The sequence below is a fragment of the Aquarana catesbeiana genome, linkage group LG10 (genome assembly GCF_042186555.1).
Source record: "Aquarana catesbeiana isolate 2022-GZ linkage group LG10, ASM4218655v1, whole genome shotgun sequence".
NCBI lineage: Eukaryota > Metazoa > Chordata > Amphibia > Anura > Ranidae > Aquarana > Aquarana catesbeiana.
In genome coordinates this window covers 255,223,583-255,242,860 of record NC_133333.1, presented here as the reverse complement: position 1 = coordinate 255,242,860, position 19,278 = coordinate 255,223,583, and the positions used below count along the sequence as shown (strand labels likewise).

At 40.7% G+C, this 19,278-nt stretch overlaps 1 protein-coding gene across 1 annotated transcript; it reads left to right on the top strand.

Annotated features, from left to right (window-relative positions):
- The first annotated feature begins 387 nt into the window (after nt 1-387).
- On the top strand, nt 388-3,214 carry HES3 (hes family bHLH transcription factor 3). The gene is made up of 4 exons (XM_073601394.1): nt 388-528; nt 637-732; nt 839-920; nt 2,793-3,214. Exons 1-4 carry the CDS (start codon nt 388-390, stop codon nt 3,212-3,214), a joined length of 741 nt encoding a protein of 246 aa, XP_073457495.1.
- The last annotated feature ends 16,064 nt before the right edge of the window (nt 3,215-19,278 follow it).

The following is a 19,278-nucleotide window of genomic DNA, read 5'->3' as shown; positions in this document are numbered from 1 at the left end:
TTCGCCATCTCAGACTTATATTCACCAATAAATTCTTATAGGAGAAGGCTGACCTATTTGTCACCATTATGAAAATCTTTTTGTTTGTTTTTATGTCAAACATATAATATCCTACATTTCCCTTCCTCCTTGCAGCTGGGGACACAAGTGTATTTCACTGTCTGTAAGTTACACAAATCATCTATGAGCCTTATACACCTCTTATGTGTCTGTCTGTCCATGCAGTGCTGACTTCCCCATACAAGAAGGTTCAATAAGCCCAGCAGTGCTGAGTTCAGTCCCTGAACTATAAAAGACTTCATGGATGACTGGACATTGGAGTGGCTCTTTGTCTTTTGAGAGGCAAAGGCCTCAGGTCAAGTGTCCTATTGACATGTAAATAGAGGGATGGTATATATGGGCATTCCTTCAGTGGCAGCATTACAGCAACAAACTCTTCTGCCTTGTGTAGTCCAAGTCTCCTTCTCCTCCTTCTCCTCCACCATGGTGACCCACACAGAGTCCAGAGAACCCAGCAGCTTCAGGAAGGTCAGTACTTTGGTTGGATGGTAGCATCCCATGCAATGCCTTCAGCTTCAGCTTCCGTATTGATGTGACACAATGCAACACAAAATTAATTTGTAATTGTCTTCACAGGTTTCTAAACCATTGATGGAAAAGAAGAGACGAGCCAGGATCAATGTATCCCTAGAGCAGCTCAAATCTCTTCTGGAGAGGAATTATTCCCAGAATGTAAGTATAGGACCAAGCACAAACCTTTCCTATGATGACCATCTTACACTACTATCATCATTCATAGGCGACAATAGTGTAATAATGTCATTTATTCCTTTTCCAGATCAGAAAACGCAAACTGGAGAAAGCAGACATACTGGAGTTAACAGTGAAATATTTGAAGACCCTTCAGAGTTCAGTACAAGGTGAATAGTTTTCCTTTATAGAGAGAATTGTGCAATTCTGATACAATGTATACATTTGTTTCCTTTGCACATTGTCTTAAAGGGGACTGCATGGGTCATAAAGGGGACTACAAGGGGAAACATTGACACACAAGCACATCTTAAGACCTAATCACTACCTACTCTTCTTTCTTGATGTCTCTCCTTTGAATATTTGTTCCATGAAAGATCTTTCTTTCTTTCTTTCTTTCTTTCTTTCTTTCTTTCTTTCTTTCTTTCTTTCTTTCTTTCTTTCTTTCTTTCTTTCTTTCTTCCTCCCCCCCTCCCCCCCCTCCTCCCCCCCTTTTTCTTTCTCTTCCCCTTTTTTCCCATTTCACTGTCTCTCCTTACCTTCCTTTTATCTCCCCCCCTTTCTTTCTCTCTCCCCATTTCTTTCTCTCTCTCTCTCTCTCCCTCCCCTCCCTCCCTTTCTCTCCCTCTCTCCATTGTCTCTTTCCCATCCCCACTCTCTCTCCCCCTCTCTCTTCCTTCCTTCCTTCCTTCCTTCCTTCCTTCCTTCCTTCCTTCCTTCCTTCCTTCCTTCCTTCCTTCCTTCCAGTATTTTCTCTCACTCCTCTCCATTCCATCTCTCTCTCCCCTCTCCCCCCTCTTTTTCTCTTTCTCTGTCTCAATCTTTCTTCCTGTCTCTGTCTCTCCTTAACTACCCTTTCTCTCTCTCTTCTCTCTCTCTCTCTCTCTCTCTCTCTCTCTCTCTCTCTCTCTCTCTTTCTTTCTCTCTCTCTCTCTCTTTCTCCCTCTATCTACTTCCCTCTCTTTCTTTCTCTCTCCTCCTTACCTTCTCCCTTCCACCCCCCCCCCCTTTTTCATCCTCCTCATCTCTCTCTCCCTTTAGTTTCTCTTGTTTCCTCTCCCCCACTTTCTTTCTTTCTCCCCCCCCCCCTCTCTCTCTCTCTCTCTCTCTCTCCCTTCTCTCGTTCTCTTCTCCTCTCCCTGCTGTCTTCCATTGTACTAACCTTCCAATATTACTCAGTTGCCTGCTAAACCTACAAAAAAGTCCAGTAACCCCCAATAATATCTCTCAGTCCTATCTCTGACTTTCTATCCCTTTCCTATCACTTTCTCTTTTCTCTCTCCTTCTTTATTAAAGGAAAAAAACACCAAGAGAAACTTAGAGGACTCCATTGCTGGCCCCTCCCTTCTAAAATTCTAGCTGCCTGACTTTTATTCGAATCCAGTGGATTTAATACTTTATTGAGTTATTGAAAACACAATTTTCAGATCAGGAACTTCTGATTTCACGTATTAAAGCCAGAGACAGCCAGGCAACTAGCTTTTTCAGAAGGCGTTTGGTAACTGCAGCCACCTATTAATCTCAGTACGGATTGACATTTGTGTAAAGCCAAACCTCAGATATTAGTAGTAGGGCATGGCTAAAAACTTATCAGATTCTTTTTTTCCTTGGCAGAGTGGGTGTAGAAGCTACCTGGCCCATACCCAGATTACCAATATCAGCATCATTACAATACTATTGGTTAGCAATGCCATTGGGATAAACGTGTGGGTCCAGTGCTATTTTTTTTGTCACACTGGGGGAATTTTCCTTCAATTCCCCTCTTGCAGACATAACAGGAAGTGAGAGGAAATCCTCTCTTAGTTGTCACTGGAACAGGTGTCCACATTGGAAGATTCCCCCACCATTTATCGTCCATGGTAGCAGTGGTCACCAGTACAGAAAGAGTGGGGGTTCTCCAGAGATCAATTAGAAGCCTGGCAGTCATTATAACACTTACCTACTCTATGCAAAGTGAGAAACAAAATACTTTTAGGCACACTTTACATTTTTATCTGTTGTGTATCAATCTCATGATCCTCACCATTTCTTTTTCTCTTCAGCAGTTGGTCCCATCTTCAGGAGTGCCGACTACCATGCTGGATTCAGAAATTGTCTGAACAGCGTTAGCCAGTTTCTAATAAAGTCAGAGGAATATGTCCCCTCTTCTCCTCTGGGTCTAGTCCAAGATATGTCCTCACTTCATCCTTCTTCTAATGGAGCTGGGTTCAGGACCAAGGACAGCAGCATCACCTGCATTGCAGCATCCAAACCTGTCATCACCCAGGACCACCAGCTCCCTGCTAACCTGAGCCAACCTGGTGCCATGAACCAACCCACTAAGCTCAGGACAATGCCACACCAGCCACTGCCATGCCAAACAAGCAACGGTACCCCCCAAGCTCTATCACCAAGCCTTAGTCCCAATGTACTGGCTGCAAACAGCAACAGAGGTCCAGACCAGAGTGTGTGGAGACCCTGGTGAAAGCTCAGCTACAAAGACTATATATATATCTATCTATAGCTCCCTAGGAGAAAGAAGAACATGTTCTTTATAAGAATATAAATTATTTGGTATATGCCAGACATAGGTTCCACATTTGTTTGTCTAATTATGTAGATTACAAAGGTTTTTATTTATAAATATTGTGCATTTTTTGCCGGTTTTCCAATAAATTTTATTTTTTTACAGAATTGTCTTTGTCATCATTGTGCATTTGGGGAATTGTTGTATAATATGTAGTATGATAAAATGAAAAGCATTCACAGAAAATGAAAAACCTACAGGGTACAAGCACTTTAGCATTTTGTTGTAGTAATTATTTTTTTATTTTATATAATAATTCTAATATATATATATATATATATATATATATATATATATATATATATATATATATATATATATATATATATTATATTATATATATATATATATAATACAGTCAAAGTGTTTTGCATCTTCTAATAGACAGCCACCACTGTCTATTAGTTAGAAGATGCAAAAGACTTTGACTGTTCTTGGTTGCAGCGCTGTATTCTTTACCCCAGGTTAATACCTGAGGTTAATACATAAATACCCTTATTCTTACCTTGAATACCCTGCTAAGCTTTCTAGTAAGCAGATCCAGGAGAAGCTTCTGTTCAGGTATGCCTCAAAAGCTACTTCCAGAAGTCCAAATCAGCAAAAGCCAACTTTAATTTTACTTTCCCCGTTGAGTCAAATGTATTTCACTAAAATTGTGTAACTTTACAAAATCTCCCAATTTTCTCTGAAGTTATGCAAAATAAGAACTCTCAATTCCTCTTATTTGCAGCAGGCCGATGCTTATCCGAGTCAGGAGTTGATCAGGCCTATACCCATATTTTTTACCTCTCTACACATTTATACTCCAAATACCCAGCTACGTTTTCTAACAGGTCCACGAGGAGCTTTTATTACCCTCAAGCCAATGGCACTCTTAAAAATCACCAAAATCGACCTTAATTTTGTTTTGCCTATTCAGTCAAATGCATTTCACTAAAGTGGTGAAATTTTACCAAAATCTAAAAAATTTTGCTGAAATTTGATTTTTGGGAAAATTAAAGCTCTACGTTTCACTCATCCCTAGTAGACATTTGATTATCTGGTTAAGGGGATGATCATATCTCTGACCACTTTAAATACATTTTAATTAATTGAGCAAATATAGGGAAAAAAATATTATAAAAGGTGCCATTCCGAACCCCTAAAACAGTATATACTTAATTTAAAATACAAAGTCAATTTTATTAATTTACAATAGTTCCTTAGATTTATCTATATCCATAAAAACATTTAGTTACATTTTGCATGTAGGAGGCTCCCTAGGAAGGGTGCTTATTGTGCTTTTTCTGTTTTTCTATTTTTCTTTTTTTTTACATTTTAATGAATTGTTTATTTAGGTAGAAAATGTAGTCTAAAAGTCCTGGAACCAGAAAAACTCTCTGACTCTCCTTGGTTGCAGTACTGCGTCTTTTATCCCATTTTATTTAAAAAGAACCTTTATTCCTACTTCTCTAAACATTCATACCCTAAATACCCAGCTAAGCTTTCCAGCAAATATTTGCTCCTTCTACATCACAATGCTGTCATAGCAGAGGGACTGTTTCAAGGACCCTAAGCTGCTGAAGTGGCTTCTTTCCTACTTTGAGGCTAAATAAATATTTGCAGGAAAATCCTATCAGAAAGTCCTGAGCAAACAGATGTACAGTAAATGTTGTCTATGTAAAGCTGGCCACAGACATCAGAGAACATTTGGTTGGGAGAGTTGATAAGAGGTGCCGGAACTTTGAAGTTTATTTATACATTTATTTTATATTTTTGATCTCATATAGTAGTATGACGAGGGGAGTACATATAGAAAATTTGAATATTGGGTTGGCAGCATCACACTGAAGGGCTTCCACCAGCACCTTGGGTTAAATACTTAAAGCGGAGGTCCACCCAAAAAAAAACAAAAAACAAAAAAAAACAAAAAACATAAAAACGCTCCTTTAAATACATTAAAAAAAATTTGAAAAAAAATATTTTTTTTTTACTTACCAGAAATGCATGTTGCTAGGCAGATCGTCCTAATCTGCCACTTCCTATTCCGCGGTGATCTTCATTCTTCTCCTCCTCGCGTTGTTTTCTGGGAAATTTGGGTGCGGTGTCTTCTGGGACCTGTGTGTGTCACAGAAGACAGCCGCCCATTTACAAATCGCCAGGGGACTCGCGCATGCGCAGTAGGAAATGGGCAGTGAAGCTGCAAGGCTCCACTGCCTGTTTCCCTTAGTGAAGATGGCGGCGTCGGCACACGATACGAGGGACGGGTCGGCCTCGAGGGGCCAACATCGCGGGCGCCCTGGACAGGTAAGTGTCCTTATTAAAAGTCAGCAGCTACAGTGTTTGTAGCTGCTGACTTTTAAAAAAAATTTTTTACGGCTGGAACACCGCTTTAACCCAACTTAAAGCGGGGTTCCACCCAAATTTTGAACAATATCTGTATGTATTCTCTTGCTTGCCTAGATGCTGACATGCCGTTTAAAAAAATTTAAATCGCCGTAATTACCTTTTATTTTTCTATTCTTCTTTGCACTTCCTGGTTCTCCTCCCGTGGGAGTAGGCGTGTTTCTAGCCTCTCCCAGACTCCTGGGAGCTAGTCTCAGGCTTCCCAGGATGCCACTGAGCATGTGCGGGAACGAGCGGTGTATGCTGGGAGCACAGCATTCACCACATCCAGGAAATAAATGCTTGTGGGCTTCAAATGCCCACAATGAAGATGGAAACCGCCTGCAGTGAATAATATAAGTTATTCTTTCTGACGAAATATGACATAGGCAGACATATTACACACAATATGTGAGTATGTAATGCTGAGAAGAAAAGTTTGTGAATGAACTAAAAAAAAAAAAAACGATAGATAGGTGGACCCCCGCTTTAACCCAACTATTTTTCAGACTTGGTGTTTACAAGTTAAAACCAATTTTTTTTTTTTTTGCTCGAAAATTACTTAGAACGCCCAAACATTATTTTTCAGACACCCAAGAGAATAAAATGGCGGTCGTTGCAATACTTTATGTCACACCATATTTGCGCAGCGGTCTTACAAGTGCAATTTTTTTGGGAAAAAACACACTTTTTTGAATTAAAAAATAAGACAACAGTAAAGTTAGCCCAATTTTTTTTCTATATTGTGAAAGATAATCTTACGCCGAGTAAACTGATACCCAACATGTCACGCTTCAAAATTGCGCCCGCTCGTGGAATGGCGAAAACTTTTACCCTTAAAAATCTCCGTATGGCAATGTTTAAAAATTTCTAAAGGTTACCAGTTTTGCAATGCAAACTAGCATATTATGAGATTGCCTTGCAGGATTTTTTAAATTTTATTTAACCACCAGCGGTTTACTACCGCTTTAAGAGACCCCACAGACCTGTAAATGCAAATAAAAAGGGAATGAACTGTCCCCAGTGGTTAAGTGGTTAGCACTTCTGCCTAGTAGTACTAGGGTCATTGGTTCAAATCTGAACGATGGCACTACCTGCCTGAAGTTTGCATGTTCTCCCTGTGCCTGCGTGGGTTTTCTCCCACACTCCAAAGACATGCTGGGAGGTTAAATCGCCCTAGTATATGTATGTATGAGTGTGAGTTAGGGACCTTAGGTTGTAAGCGCCTTGAGGGCAGGGACTGATGTGAATGCACAATATATATGCGTAAATTCATAGTGCTATTCAAGTACCTGTAATCAGGGCTTTTTTTTTTCTCAGAGAATAGGTGCAGGAACTCAACCATGCCCGCCACACTCACATACCTGCCAAATGGCATCAAATAGTAGCTCCTCCCTCTGCATACAACCCCCTCCATCCACTTCCCTCATTTTCTCCCCCCTCCTTAAAAGCTCCACCATCTGTCATATATCTTACCTTTGTTGCAATATTAAGCTGAAACACCTATCCAGCTGTAGTACCTCCCAGCATACTATACTACACTACGGTCACTTGCAAGGGAGATTATGCAGTAGGAGCATCAACAACTGGTCGCCAGGGAAAAAATGGAGACCACAGAGGGTGCAGCCTATACCACGTGCCCTCTCCTGCCCATAACTGCACTGAAACCTGGGCACCTGTTCTGTATCTCCCTTGTCCCTGTACAGCACTCAGTGGGATCTGGACAGGAGATCTGACCTGTGGGAGCTACTGGGAGATAAGCTATCACTTGTAAATGCAGAAGCTGGACTTCAGTGTTACCAAGTGATAGTGGTGAGCAGGGAGCAGAAGACCTGAGCCAGAGGTGGTGGAACTGAGTTCCCCCTAGTTCCTGCTGAAAAAAAGCCCTGCCTGCAATAAAAAATACTCCATCCTGATGTGATTTTTGGCAGACACACCGTTAGGCTTCATGTACACTTGGCCGCCATTTTGTGTTTTCCCGCGGTCAAAACATTCCTATCGTGAACGCGATTCTTCCACGTTCAGGAAATAGAGGTTGAACCCCACCTAACCGCAGCAGCTTCCAAACTCTGCTAAAAGCCAATGTGTACATTGACACTCAGGATTTTATGGAGTTGAGTTTATAATCTTTGGCAAAAAAAATGCCAAAAGCTTCTAAACTCAAGTTTAGGAGGTGGTAGGGTACATGAAGCCTTAGTCAATGTTTTATGTCTATCTGGTGACTGTGCTCTATGAGATCTGCCTGTAGCATAAATGCAATCTTAGTATTGAAGGTAATACAATTCCAAAGCTAATTTAATAAACTATTTCCTAATTGTTCAAATGCAGGAGTCCAAATTTGTAGGGCTGCACTGGTACAAATGAAAGCATCCTAGGGAAGGCCAGTGCCACACACCAATATAGCAATTCATGCAGCCATGCCATAAATAATTGGTACAAACTGTCTGTGAAGCAATTCTTGTCCCTAACTTCTGTTAATAGTGCAAGTTCATTCTGACATTAACTAGTGGAAAATTAGCTGACAACTTCCATTAAAATTAAAATGTTCTGGTCCCAGCAAGGGGTGACATGTCCCTGAGCAGAGGCTGAGCTGTGGCCGGATTGAGTCGAATCAGTTTCACGCTCAATCTACACGCACAGCTTCTGGCCTCTAACCATCTTGTCTCAGCAAATTTGCAATTCTATACACTGGGCTACAAAGCAACCCGCACAAAACCAGGAGATTAGAGGCCTCTGTGTTTACCTGCTAACTACAAATTCACCAGATCACCATATTGTTCTCATTTTAAATAATATTCAGGTTAAAAAAAAAAAAAAGTTCCAAAAATGTTCTGTTTTTTTTTTTTTTTTTTTGCATTTATCTAATTCACCACTGACATTTTTAAATTACAAATAGCCACACAATTTAAAATGGGCAGGAAAAATATATAAACCTAGACAAAGCTTTGTGGAACAATTAGTATTGAATCAGTGAATATGTGTTAATATTATATACTTTTATCCTAGAATTCACAGATAATCCTGTGTAGGTCATATTAAAAGCATGGGAAAATACCATAATAGGCATTCCAATGCAGCTGAAAGATGGTAATACAAGCAAATATAAAAAAATCTGTAGGATAAAAACAAAACACATTGAGCTGTGTACTACTATGCCACAGACATTTTTATACATATATATTTATATTAAATATAATTAATACAAAACAGAAACAGATTAGGAAGAATGAAAACTAAATGACACTGACATAAATAATATAACAATAACAGTATGTTATATAACAACACATGCAAAAACAAACAAAAAAACCCACATATAATAGTTAAAATAAACTATATAAATAAAAATAAATAATTTATTTATACATACAACAAAAAAATACTTGTAACAACAAAACAATTTCTATACAAAGTAAGCACACTCACTACAGTTTAGTCAGAGATAGTAAACATTTACAAATATTTTGTATCAAATGTATAAAAGTGTACCTTGTAAATATGTACAAATGTAACAGTAATCTATGAGATACAAAACAGCAGCAAAGAACTCATAGGGAACAAAGTACAATAATAAAAGCATGCCAGAGATGATGGCCCAAAAAAGAAATCAGTCAGGCAGTGTGACAGCTAAGCCCCGAATGTCCAACTCATTGTGGTACTAAGACTGCTTTGCCATGGAGGACCTCCTTAACAAAGTGGTCCTAGTACCCCGAAACATTCTGCCATCGTCTTTGGTATATTTTAATATTGTACTTCATATTTGATATGCTTTTGCTGCTATTTTGTATTGTATACTTCTCTGTTACTATACGTATGACACAAAGGGTATATGTTCACTATCCCTGAGCGATTTAATAGTATAAGAAAGAGGAAAGGGTTGCTTAAATTTATTTTAGGGGGGCATGCCACCAAACCTCAAATAACCTATATATATATATATATATATATATATATATATTATTTGTGTATTTTACACAAATTATATATATAAAATACACAAATAATATATATATATATATATATATAGGTTATTTGAGGTTTGGTGGCATGCCCCCCTAAAATAAATTTAAGCAACCCTTTCCTCTTTCTTATACTATTAAATCGCTTGTGGATAGGTGTGCAAGACACCATCTTAAACAATAAAATAATATACATATATACATGTGCATTCAAGACATATACATAACCTTACAACCTTTTTACAACCATTTAATATATTAGTTAATTATATTAGAAATATATATATATATATATATATATATATATATATATATATATATATATATATATATATAATTTTTTTAAGTTTAATATGCTAAAGAATTTAAGAATCTTACAATGAATCTTCACACAATAGTTCACTTTAATTTTCCAACCATGTGAAAAGAAAGATGATTATAAGTGAGGATGATTGATAAGTGACGAATATTCACATAATTTATTGTGGAAGGATACCCAACTCCTTTAGTAAATAAGCTCAGTGTTTGGAAACTACTGCAATTATGATGTGTTGTGAAAAAAAAAATTACTATATACATAGATATTCATCTTGTAAAGTCCTGCACAAACTTTTGGCACTACATAAAACCTGCATAATAATAATAGCGACAATAATAAATAAATATATATATATATATATATATATATATATATATATATATATATATATATATATATATATATATATATATGTGTGTATATATATTTTTTTTTTTTTATTTACATGTACACACATTTTTTTTCCTATCTTTCTATAAAGATATAAGCTCTAACGTTTATATTTAAAATTATTAAAATATTGCTGGAAATGTAGTTCTGACTTTTTCATTTGTTTTATTACATTTACAAATCATGGTACATAAGTAGATATAGAAACTATTATTACCCAAACACAGATCGTTCTGACAATGAGATTTCTATTCCTGTAAAGCAGACTGAATAATAAAAGTTATTGGACCTAATAAAGGACTTTCCCTTGTGTGATGCCAGCAGCACTTCCTTGGCTGTAAATGTTATTGGGGAGAATTCTTGAGGTTATAGAAATCCCATTAAACATCAGAAAGGCAGTTTATTTTTGTTTTTTATTTAGTCTGTTTTTTGGGGCTATTTATTGTTCTGGAAAGGATCCAGGGAGAAGTTTCATTGTAGAAGCATCAGAAAAGCAGCCTGCAGCGAGGAAAATTGTGGATCCGCCCAGAACTATTCACCCAGGGACTTTTTTATTCCGAGGAAAAACTTTCACTGACTTTCCATTGACTTAACTTAGCGCCTCCAGCACCGACCCAGCGCTGATCCAGGGCCCCCTCCCCCCCCCCCTCTCCCTGCACCATCGCCCTCTATTTCTAGATATTTAATATATATTTAATGGGATATTGGGGCACGTGTGTGCATTTGGGGAGATGTAATCTCACATCAAACACAGGCTGGGGAATTTCTATGGAGTCCCTGTGTAGTTGTTTAAGGTGGTTGGGTTTAGTTAGGAGGACAATGGGGCAGCACAGCGCCCAACTGAAGGAGTCCTCCTTATTAACATTGGCCAACCAATGAATGGAGCTCATAAAAGAGAAAGTAGATTTATCACTACATTGTTAGTAAATGCTTCTCTTTTTTTTTGTGGAAAGCTCAGCTTTGGAAGAAGAAGTTAAAATAGAGACAAAGGCATGGGGGCTTCATTCTTAAACATGAGACCCCCGACAATTGTCTTCCCTGAATTAGTCAACATCTGTCCTTAGTCTAAAGCCACTTCAGAGCTTTTAGCATGACAAAGGGGCACTGGGGTCTGTGTAGAGGCTTTGAACACTCTCTTAAAGCAGACAATACCCAGAAAGAACAAGTTACATTAAAACTTCAGAGCCTCCTCACTGGATACATTGGAATACAGTTCTTTATACACAGCCCTGGTCCATGAAAGGGACTTGTATCCTAAGATTAGGGGGGAGAGGATCCTCATGGTCTGTACCTTTAAGATTTAAAGTTGTAATAATGTTTTGAGCACAGTGACAGAGATCCTGGGTTAATTATTGCCGGGGATCAAACATCACCAATTACACAGCCTGCTACAATGTATCATCTTCTGGACACCTGGGAATGGATCAATGTTTATTTATTGATGTTATTGGAATTTTATGAAATAGGACAGAATTTCAAGACTTCACACATGTGCGACTCATCATGCGACTTTGGACACTAAAGTCACATGACAAGTTGCACCCCATGTTTTTCAATGACAACCGCTTTAAATATGTGCACCCTAAAGTTGCAGCGACTTTAACCACTTGCTTTCTGGGCACTTTCACCCCCTTCCTGCACAAGTCAATCTTCCGCTTTCACCGCTGTCACACTTTGAATGGCAATTGCGCGGTCGTGCAACACTGTAACCATGTGAAATGTTTATCATTTTCTTCACGCAAATAGAGCTTTCTTTGGGCGGTATTTAATCACCACTGGCATTTTTTATGTTTTGCTAAACAGACAAAAAATACAGAAAAAAAAACAAAAAAAACCCAGTTTTTATAGTTTGTTATAAAATTTTGTAAACGGGTAATTTTTCTCCTTCATTAATGTGCACTGATAGGCACTGATAAGGCGGCGCTGATGGGCACTGATAAGGTGGCACTGATGAGGCGGCAGTGATCAGGAGGCACTGATGAGGCTGCACTGATAGGTGGCACTGAAGGGCACTCATAGGCACTGATAAGGTGGCACTGATGGGCACTGATAAGTGGTACTGATGAGGCAGCACTGGTGGGCACTGATCAGGAGGCACTGAATGGCACTTATAGGTACCGATAAGGTGGCACTGATGGGCACTGATGAGGCCGCACTGGTGGGCACTGATCAGGAGGCACTGATGAGGCTGCACTGATAGGTGGCGCTGATGGGCACTGATAGGTGGCACTGAAGGGCACTGATAAGGTGGCACTGATGGGCAATGATAGGTAGCACTGATGGGCACTGATGAGGCCGCACTGGTGGGCACTGATCAGGAAACACTGATAGGTGGCACTAATGGGGCCACACTGGTGGGCACTGATCAGGAGACACTGATAGGTGGCACTGATGAGCACTGATAGGTGGAACTGATGGGCACGGATAAGGCGGCACTGATAAGTCTGCACTGATAGGTGGCACTGATGAGCACTGATAGGCGGCACTGCTGAGCACTGATAGGCGGCACTCATAGGCCACACTGGTAGCTGGCATTGGTGGGCACTGCTAGATGGCACTGGTGGGCACTGGTTATCAGTACTGATGAGCACTGGTAGGTGGCACTGGAGGGCACTGCTAAGCAGCAGTGGCTGTCAGTGTGTGGGACTGTTGTCCCTTTTACATGAGCCGGTAATTGGCTTGTTTTTCCTTCTCATGCTATTAGCGCGAGGGGAAAAAAAGCTGATTACCGGCTTCTGTTTACATCACGTGATTAGCTGTCATTGGCTGACAGCTGATCAGGTGGTAAAGGGCCGGGATCAGCCCTTTACCCCATTCTGAGATCAGCCAAGTCCCAAGGACTAGGTGATCACAAAGCGTGCTGCCCACGTGCCGCAGGGGCGCACAGGCACCTCGAGCACGGGAAGACAACCACGTATGCCCTTCTGGAAATTTAAGCCCGCGCTGTAGCCTTCTTTCAGTTAAAGCGTGGGTTTCAAGTGGTTAATAAGGTTCCTGCACTACTTTGGTCCGACTTTCAGGCAACTTGAGTGCCATAGACTGCAATGTAAACCCTGAAAATCACACTTGAATGTTAAACATGCAACAGTTGTGCGACAGTTGTCTATTAGCTTTGGTCAAAGCCAAAGTTGCATCCAAGTCACACCCATCCAAAGTTGTGTCAAAGTTACATCAAAGTTGCGTCAAAATTGCACTCCAAAGTCACAAGAGGAGACTTTGGAGTCATACAAGTGTGACTAAAGCCTAAGAAGGTGTAAATAATACGTTTATTTATGATTATCAGCTCCATCTAGTGGCCATAATGCATTATTATACTTTTCATGTTCTTATGAATGAAGAACATCCATCCTGGAGACAAAGTAGCCTACTAACATTCAATTTGACTGGCAATCACAGAGAACGAATGTACATGCAGTTTCACACAACGAATACCTATTCACATTTTTGATAAATACACCCCTTTGTGACAATAATACCTGCATGCTTGGAGTGCTTATGACTACCTTCATCAGGGTTAGGACCCCTGTCATGGTTTTATTTGCTGTGTCTTCATTGAGGAGTTTCACCCCCTCTAGGGTCCGGGTCAATGAGCTTGTTTGTTTAAAGTGGGTTTTGGATCTCCATACAGGTCTATGGGAACGCAAAACCTGCATAAAACACTCTTAAAGGAGACAATACGCAGAAAAAACAAGTTACATTAAAACTTCAGAGCCTCCTCACTGGATACATTGGAATACAGTTCTTTATACACAGATCTGGTCCATGAAAGGGACTTGTATCCTAAGATTAGGGGGGAGAGGATCCTCATGGTCTGTCCCTTTAAGGTTTAAAGTTGTAATAATGTTTTCAGCACAGTGACAGAGATGCTGGGTTAATTATTGCCGGGGATCACACATCACCAATTACACAGCCTGCTACAATGTATCATCTTCTGGACACCTGGGAACGGATTGGGCTGTGTGCATGTATCAATGTTTATTGATTTTATTGCCATTTTATTAAATAGGATGGAATGTCAAGAGGGCTAGTAGGGGACTTGCTTTACTAATGTTGAGCTCAAAGTATACCTAAAGGCAAATCTTTTTTTTTTTTTTTTTAGTTTTGGATAGAGTGAAGAGGGATTAGAACCCCTGCCAGGTTTTTACTGCTGTCTGTGCCCCCGTTAGGTAGATTCACTCTCTTTATTGGAACTACCACTATTTTATTCTCCTAGGTGTCTGCTTTCATATACAGTGAGGGAAAAAATTATTTGATCGGCTGCTGATTTCGTACGTTTGCCCGCTGACAAAGAAATGATTGGTCTATCATTTTATTGGTCGGTTTATTATAACAGTGAGAGACAGAATAACAAAAATATCCAGAAAAACGCATTTCAAAAAAGTTATAAATTGATTTGCATTTTAATGAGTGAAATAAGTATTTGACCCCTTCACAAAACATGACTTAGTACTTGGTGGCAAAACCCTTGTTGGCGATCACAAAGATCAGACGTTTCTTGTGGTTGTCCTCCAGGTTTGCACACATCTCAGGAGGGATTTTGTCCCCTTTGCAGATCCTCTCCAAGTCCTTAAGGTTTCCACTTTCCAGGCTGATGTTTAGTAACTTTCAGCTCCCTCCACATATTTTCTATGGGACTCCATGACCCTAATGTGCTTTTTTCTTGAGCCACTCCTTTGTTGCCTTGGCCGTGTGTTTTGGGTCATTGTCATGCTGGAATACCCATCCACGACCCATTTTCGATGCCCTGGCTGAGGGAAGGAGGTTCTCACCCAAGATTTGATGGTACATGGCCCCGTCCATCGTCCCTTTGATGCGGTGAAGTTGTCCTGTCCCCTTAGCAGAAAAACACCCCCAAAGCATAATGTTTCCACCTCCATGTATGACGGTGGGGGATGGTGTTCTTGGGGTCATAGGACCTCCATGTATGACGGTGGGGGATGGTGTTCTTGGGGTCATAGGCAGCATTCCTCCTCCTCCAAACACGGCGAGTTGAGTTGATGCCAAAGATCTCGATTTTGGTCTCATCTGACCACAACACTTTCCCCCAGTTCTCTTCTGAATCATTCAGATGTTCATTAGCAAACTTCAGAAGGACCTGTACATGTGCTTTCTTGAGCAGGAGGACCTTGTGGGCTCTGCAGGATTTCAGTCCTTCACGGCGTAGTGTGATACCAACAGGGGCGTTGCTAGGTCTGCAAAAGATCTGGGGCTAAAGCCCATAGCAGCAGTCACCAAACTGGGGGCGCACGCCGGTGGTAAGCAATTTTTCGCGGGCAAAGGAAGGCTGGTATTGGCGTTTCAATCATCATGGCACCAAGGTTGATATGGTGTCAGGGTGATCGAAGTGCATTGTTTCTATTGTTACATTGTAATATATAATGAAGTGGTTCAACTCACCATAATGCAGAATCAGTGGGAACCCTGGGCGTGTCACTTGCCACATCACCTGCCACCATTTGTAGATTGTCACTTAACACATCACCTGCCGCCATTTGCAGATTGTCACTTGCCACATCACTTGCCACCATTTGCAGATTGTCACTTGCCTACTTGTGTCTCCTCCACCTCCAATGCCGCCCGCCGCGACTCGGGGCTATGGGCTCAAGCCTTGATAGCCACAGCCTGGCGAAGCCTATGGTTACCAATTGTTTTCTTGGTGACTATGGTCCCAGCTCAGATCATTGACAAGATTCTCCCGTGTAGTTCTGGGCTGATTCCTCACCATTCTCATGATCATTAAAACTCTACGAGGTGAGATCTTGTATGGAGCCCCAGATCGAGGGAGATTGACCGTTATTTTGTGTTTCTTCCATTTGCAAATAGGAAGGGAAGACCCTCAACATGCCAACATCCAATATATATATATATATATATATATATATATATATATAAGGATTGAGAAACTCAAAAAATTGGTAGACTTTGTGGGCACATAATGAGAGGAAAAATCATTAAAAAAGTATACATTTTATTACAACATGATTAAAAAATATATAAACAACATACAAACAACACCCTGTATGGACACAGTTACCAGTTACCCAATATTGCATTTACAGAGGGCTGGATCAAAAGTACAAGAATTGAAGAACCAGTAATGCCTCCAAAAATGTGCTCGTCGACACGTTTCACTAAATTATTAGCTTCCTCAGGACAGATACTGGGTAGGTGCTGGTAAATCTGTAGCTCAGGGTATGGGGACACCTCACAAAACTAGACAGACATCCAAAAAGACGAAGTTTCAAGTTTCATGTATATGTGTGCGAAAACAATGCACACACATGTCATGTGGTCTATAGTAAATACCACTGATGTATAACAGATATACGAATTAGAGATGTAAAAATGTTAGAGTGTAGGCCACACACAGAGGTAAGTTGTCAAAGGTTCTCACCACAAACATTTCCAACAAGATATCAATAGTACCAAATATGGCCCAAAAATGCAATATCAGTATATTAGATGGATAAATACAGGGTTCCCTCAGTTATGAAGACCGATAGCACATCTGAGTGTATAAGTATCACACTTATCCCAAATGGGGAGCCCTATTATTGAGGCCCAAACAGATAGTGCCGCATAAATGAAGGAGAATATATACTTGGGCACTGCTCCAGTGTATACAGCTTTCCCCACCGTGTGCAAACTCCGGTTGCTATCTACCCATAAGTGACTTCTGGGTCAGTAACAGGAAGGGGAGATTGGTGAACAGATGTTCGTTGATCTCCCTCCCATTTACCTGTTAGCACCTGCCATGCTGGTCCTGGGTCCGCTGATGGGAAAGGGAGGAGGACCCTGTTAACTTCAAACAAGATCCTTACCAACATAAAACTCACAACACAGTCGTTATACTGATGACCAGAAAAATATTGAGTCAAATTATTGTTCACACCATGTGAACTCGATGTTTACACCTGGCTCGATGATTGATTGGGCACCGGATCCCCGTGGTTCTTGCTAGGGGGGGGGGTTTGGTTTGCCAAAACTAGTTGTTTATAGTTGGGGTCAGCCAGCGCCAGCAAGGCAGTGTCCAAGCTGGATGAGACTGACTCTGAGATGTTGTTTCTCCAAGACGCCTAAGGGGAGTCAAACCTTTCCCGAGTACCCCTACATGTGGGAAGTCATTGCTCTGCATTCATGATCTCCCCCACCCTCCCCATCCATTCCACTTCACTAGGGAAGCGCAAGCGTTTCCAATAAATTGGAATTAGGCACATGGTCGGATTGAGAAGGTGTGGGAGAGCACTTCGTTTATAGCGCATTAAGGGCATGGAGGGGATGTGGAGGAGGAAATTACTCGGTAAGTCAGGGATGTCCACACTGAGACCATCAGAGATATGCTTACTGACCATTAACCAAAAAGGTCTCAGGATGGAGCATTCCCACCATATGTGAAGAAGTGTTCCTCTCTGTCCACAACCTCTCCAGCACTGTTCAGAAGCCATTTGAAAGATCCTAGCCAGGATCGTAGGCACCCAATACCACCTTGAAAGTATTTTATAATTATTCTCCTGAGTCTTAGACTCCACTGAACTTGAGTGTGTTAGGTAATATAGATGGTTCGGTTGTTCATTCATAAACTCACACTGGAGGTCACGCCGCTCCCATTCTTTGATGTAAAGTGGTTTAGGACTAGGCTTGGCTGCTTCTAGTAGTTTATAAAGGGCAGAGATTATGTGTGGCTGAGGGTCTTGTTCGGCCCATAAGCTTTTGAACTCCGTAAGGGAAGTTCTAAACGGTGCCACATGATGTGGCCCTTATCTATTTAAATTACAAAGATCTACTAGGAGTCCATCATGTTTATCACACATCTGGCCTCCTATCCCGTAGTAAAGCCGACAGTTGGGGCCCTTAAAGTGACGTTTCTACACAAACTAACTAAAACTAGTAACTGTTTTACCCATCAGAAGATCTGTAAAATAATGCACACGGAGTTGTTGAGCGTTCGTGTTTGCACAGCTAGCTGTCTGGAAAGACCTCTAAATACGGTGGGATCATCTCCAACACCATCCATTGATGTCTATGGCCGGCCCGATGTACAATAGGAAAGACATGAAGAGCTCTGGGAGTCAGTTAAAACTTCTCAGCTGTTAATTCGGCACAAGGACAGTGGATGGAAGTCCAGCGCCATTAACATAACACTGGACTTACTGACTTGGATGAAGACACTGACTGAGGCACAATGGCTGTTTTGTGGTCTCTTAACTAACAAGGCTTTTGGAGGAGAGTTTTCTCCGAGACAGAAAAGTTAAAGGCCAAATCCATTGAGAAATCCCCATTGATTCTTCAGTGAAGTCACAAAGCTCTGAATCCCGGAGAAAGAGAACAAGTCAACCCGAAAACGTCTTCCCACTCTGTTGATAAACAAGAAAAAAAAAAATACAATAATGATGGGCGGGGGGAGGGGAATGTGAACTGGTTTTGGTCAGCTATAGAAAAGTCTCTAAAAGCCCATTAGTACACATGTGATGTGATTATAAAAGGGCAACGGCACTCGAAAACTGTTATTTTAGTCTGGTAGAGTAAGCGTATTTCTTTTAGGCTCCATTCACACTCGTACAACTCCAAAGTCATCCAGACTTTGGAGTGCGACTTTGGTGCAACTTTGGATGGGTGCGACTTGGATGTGACTTGTTGTCCCTCTGCAAAGTCGGATCCACTCTTGCACAACAACTGTTGGTGCAATGATTTGTATATTAATTTCACACCTGGAATGGTCTGCCCCCAACTATTGGCATGAAATTCTCAGGTACATATAATGCTTGTCCAGTGGTGTGCGTTTTGCATTGTAACAACACATCACAGCGTTGACTTTAATTTAGGTTTAACCACTTAATGAACGCCCCATAGCAGATTTACTGCTACAGGGCCGCTGTTCTGTGCAGGATCAGGTATATATATATCCTTGACGATTGGCGGGTGCTGGTGGA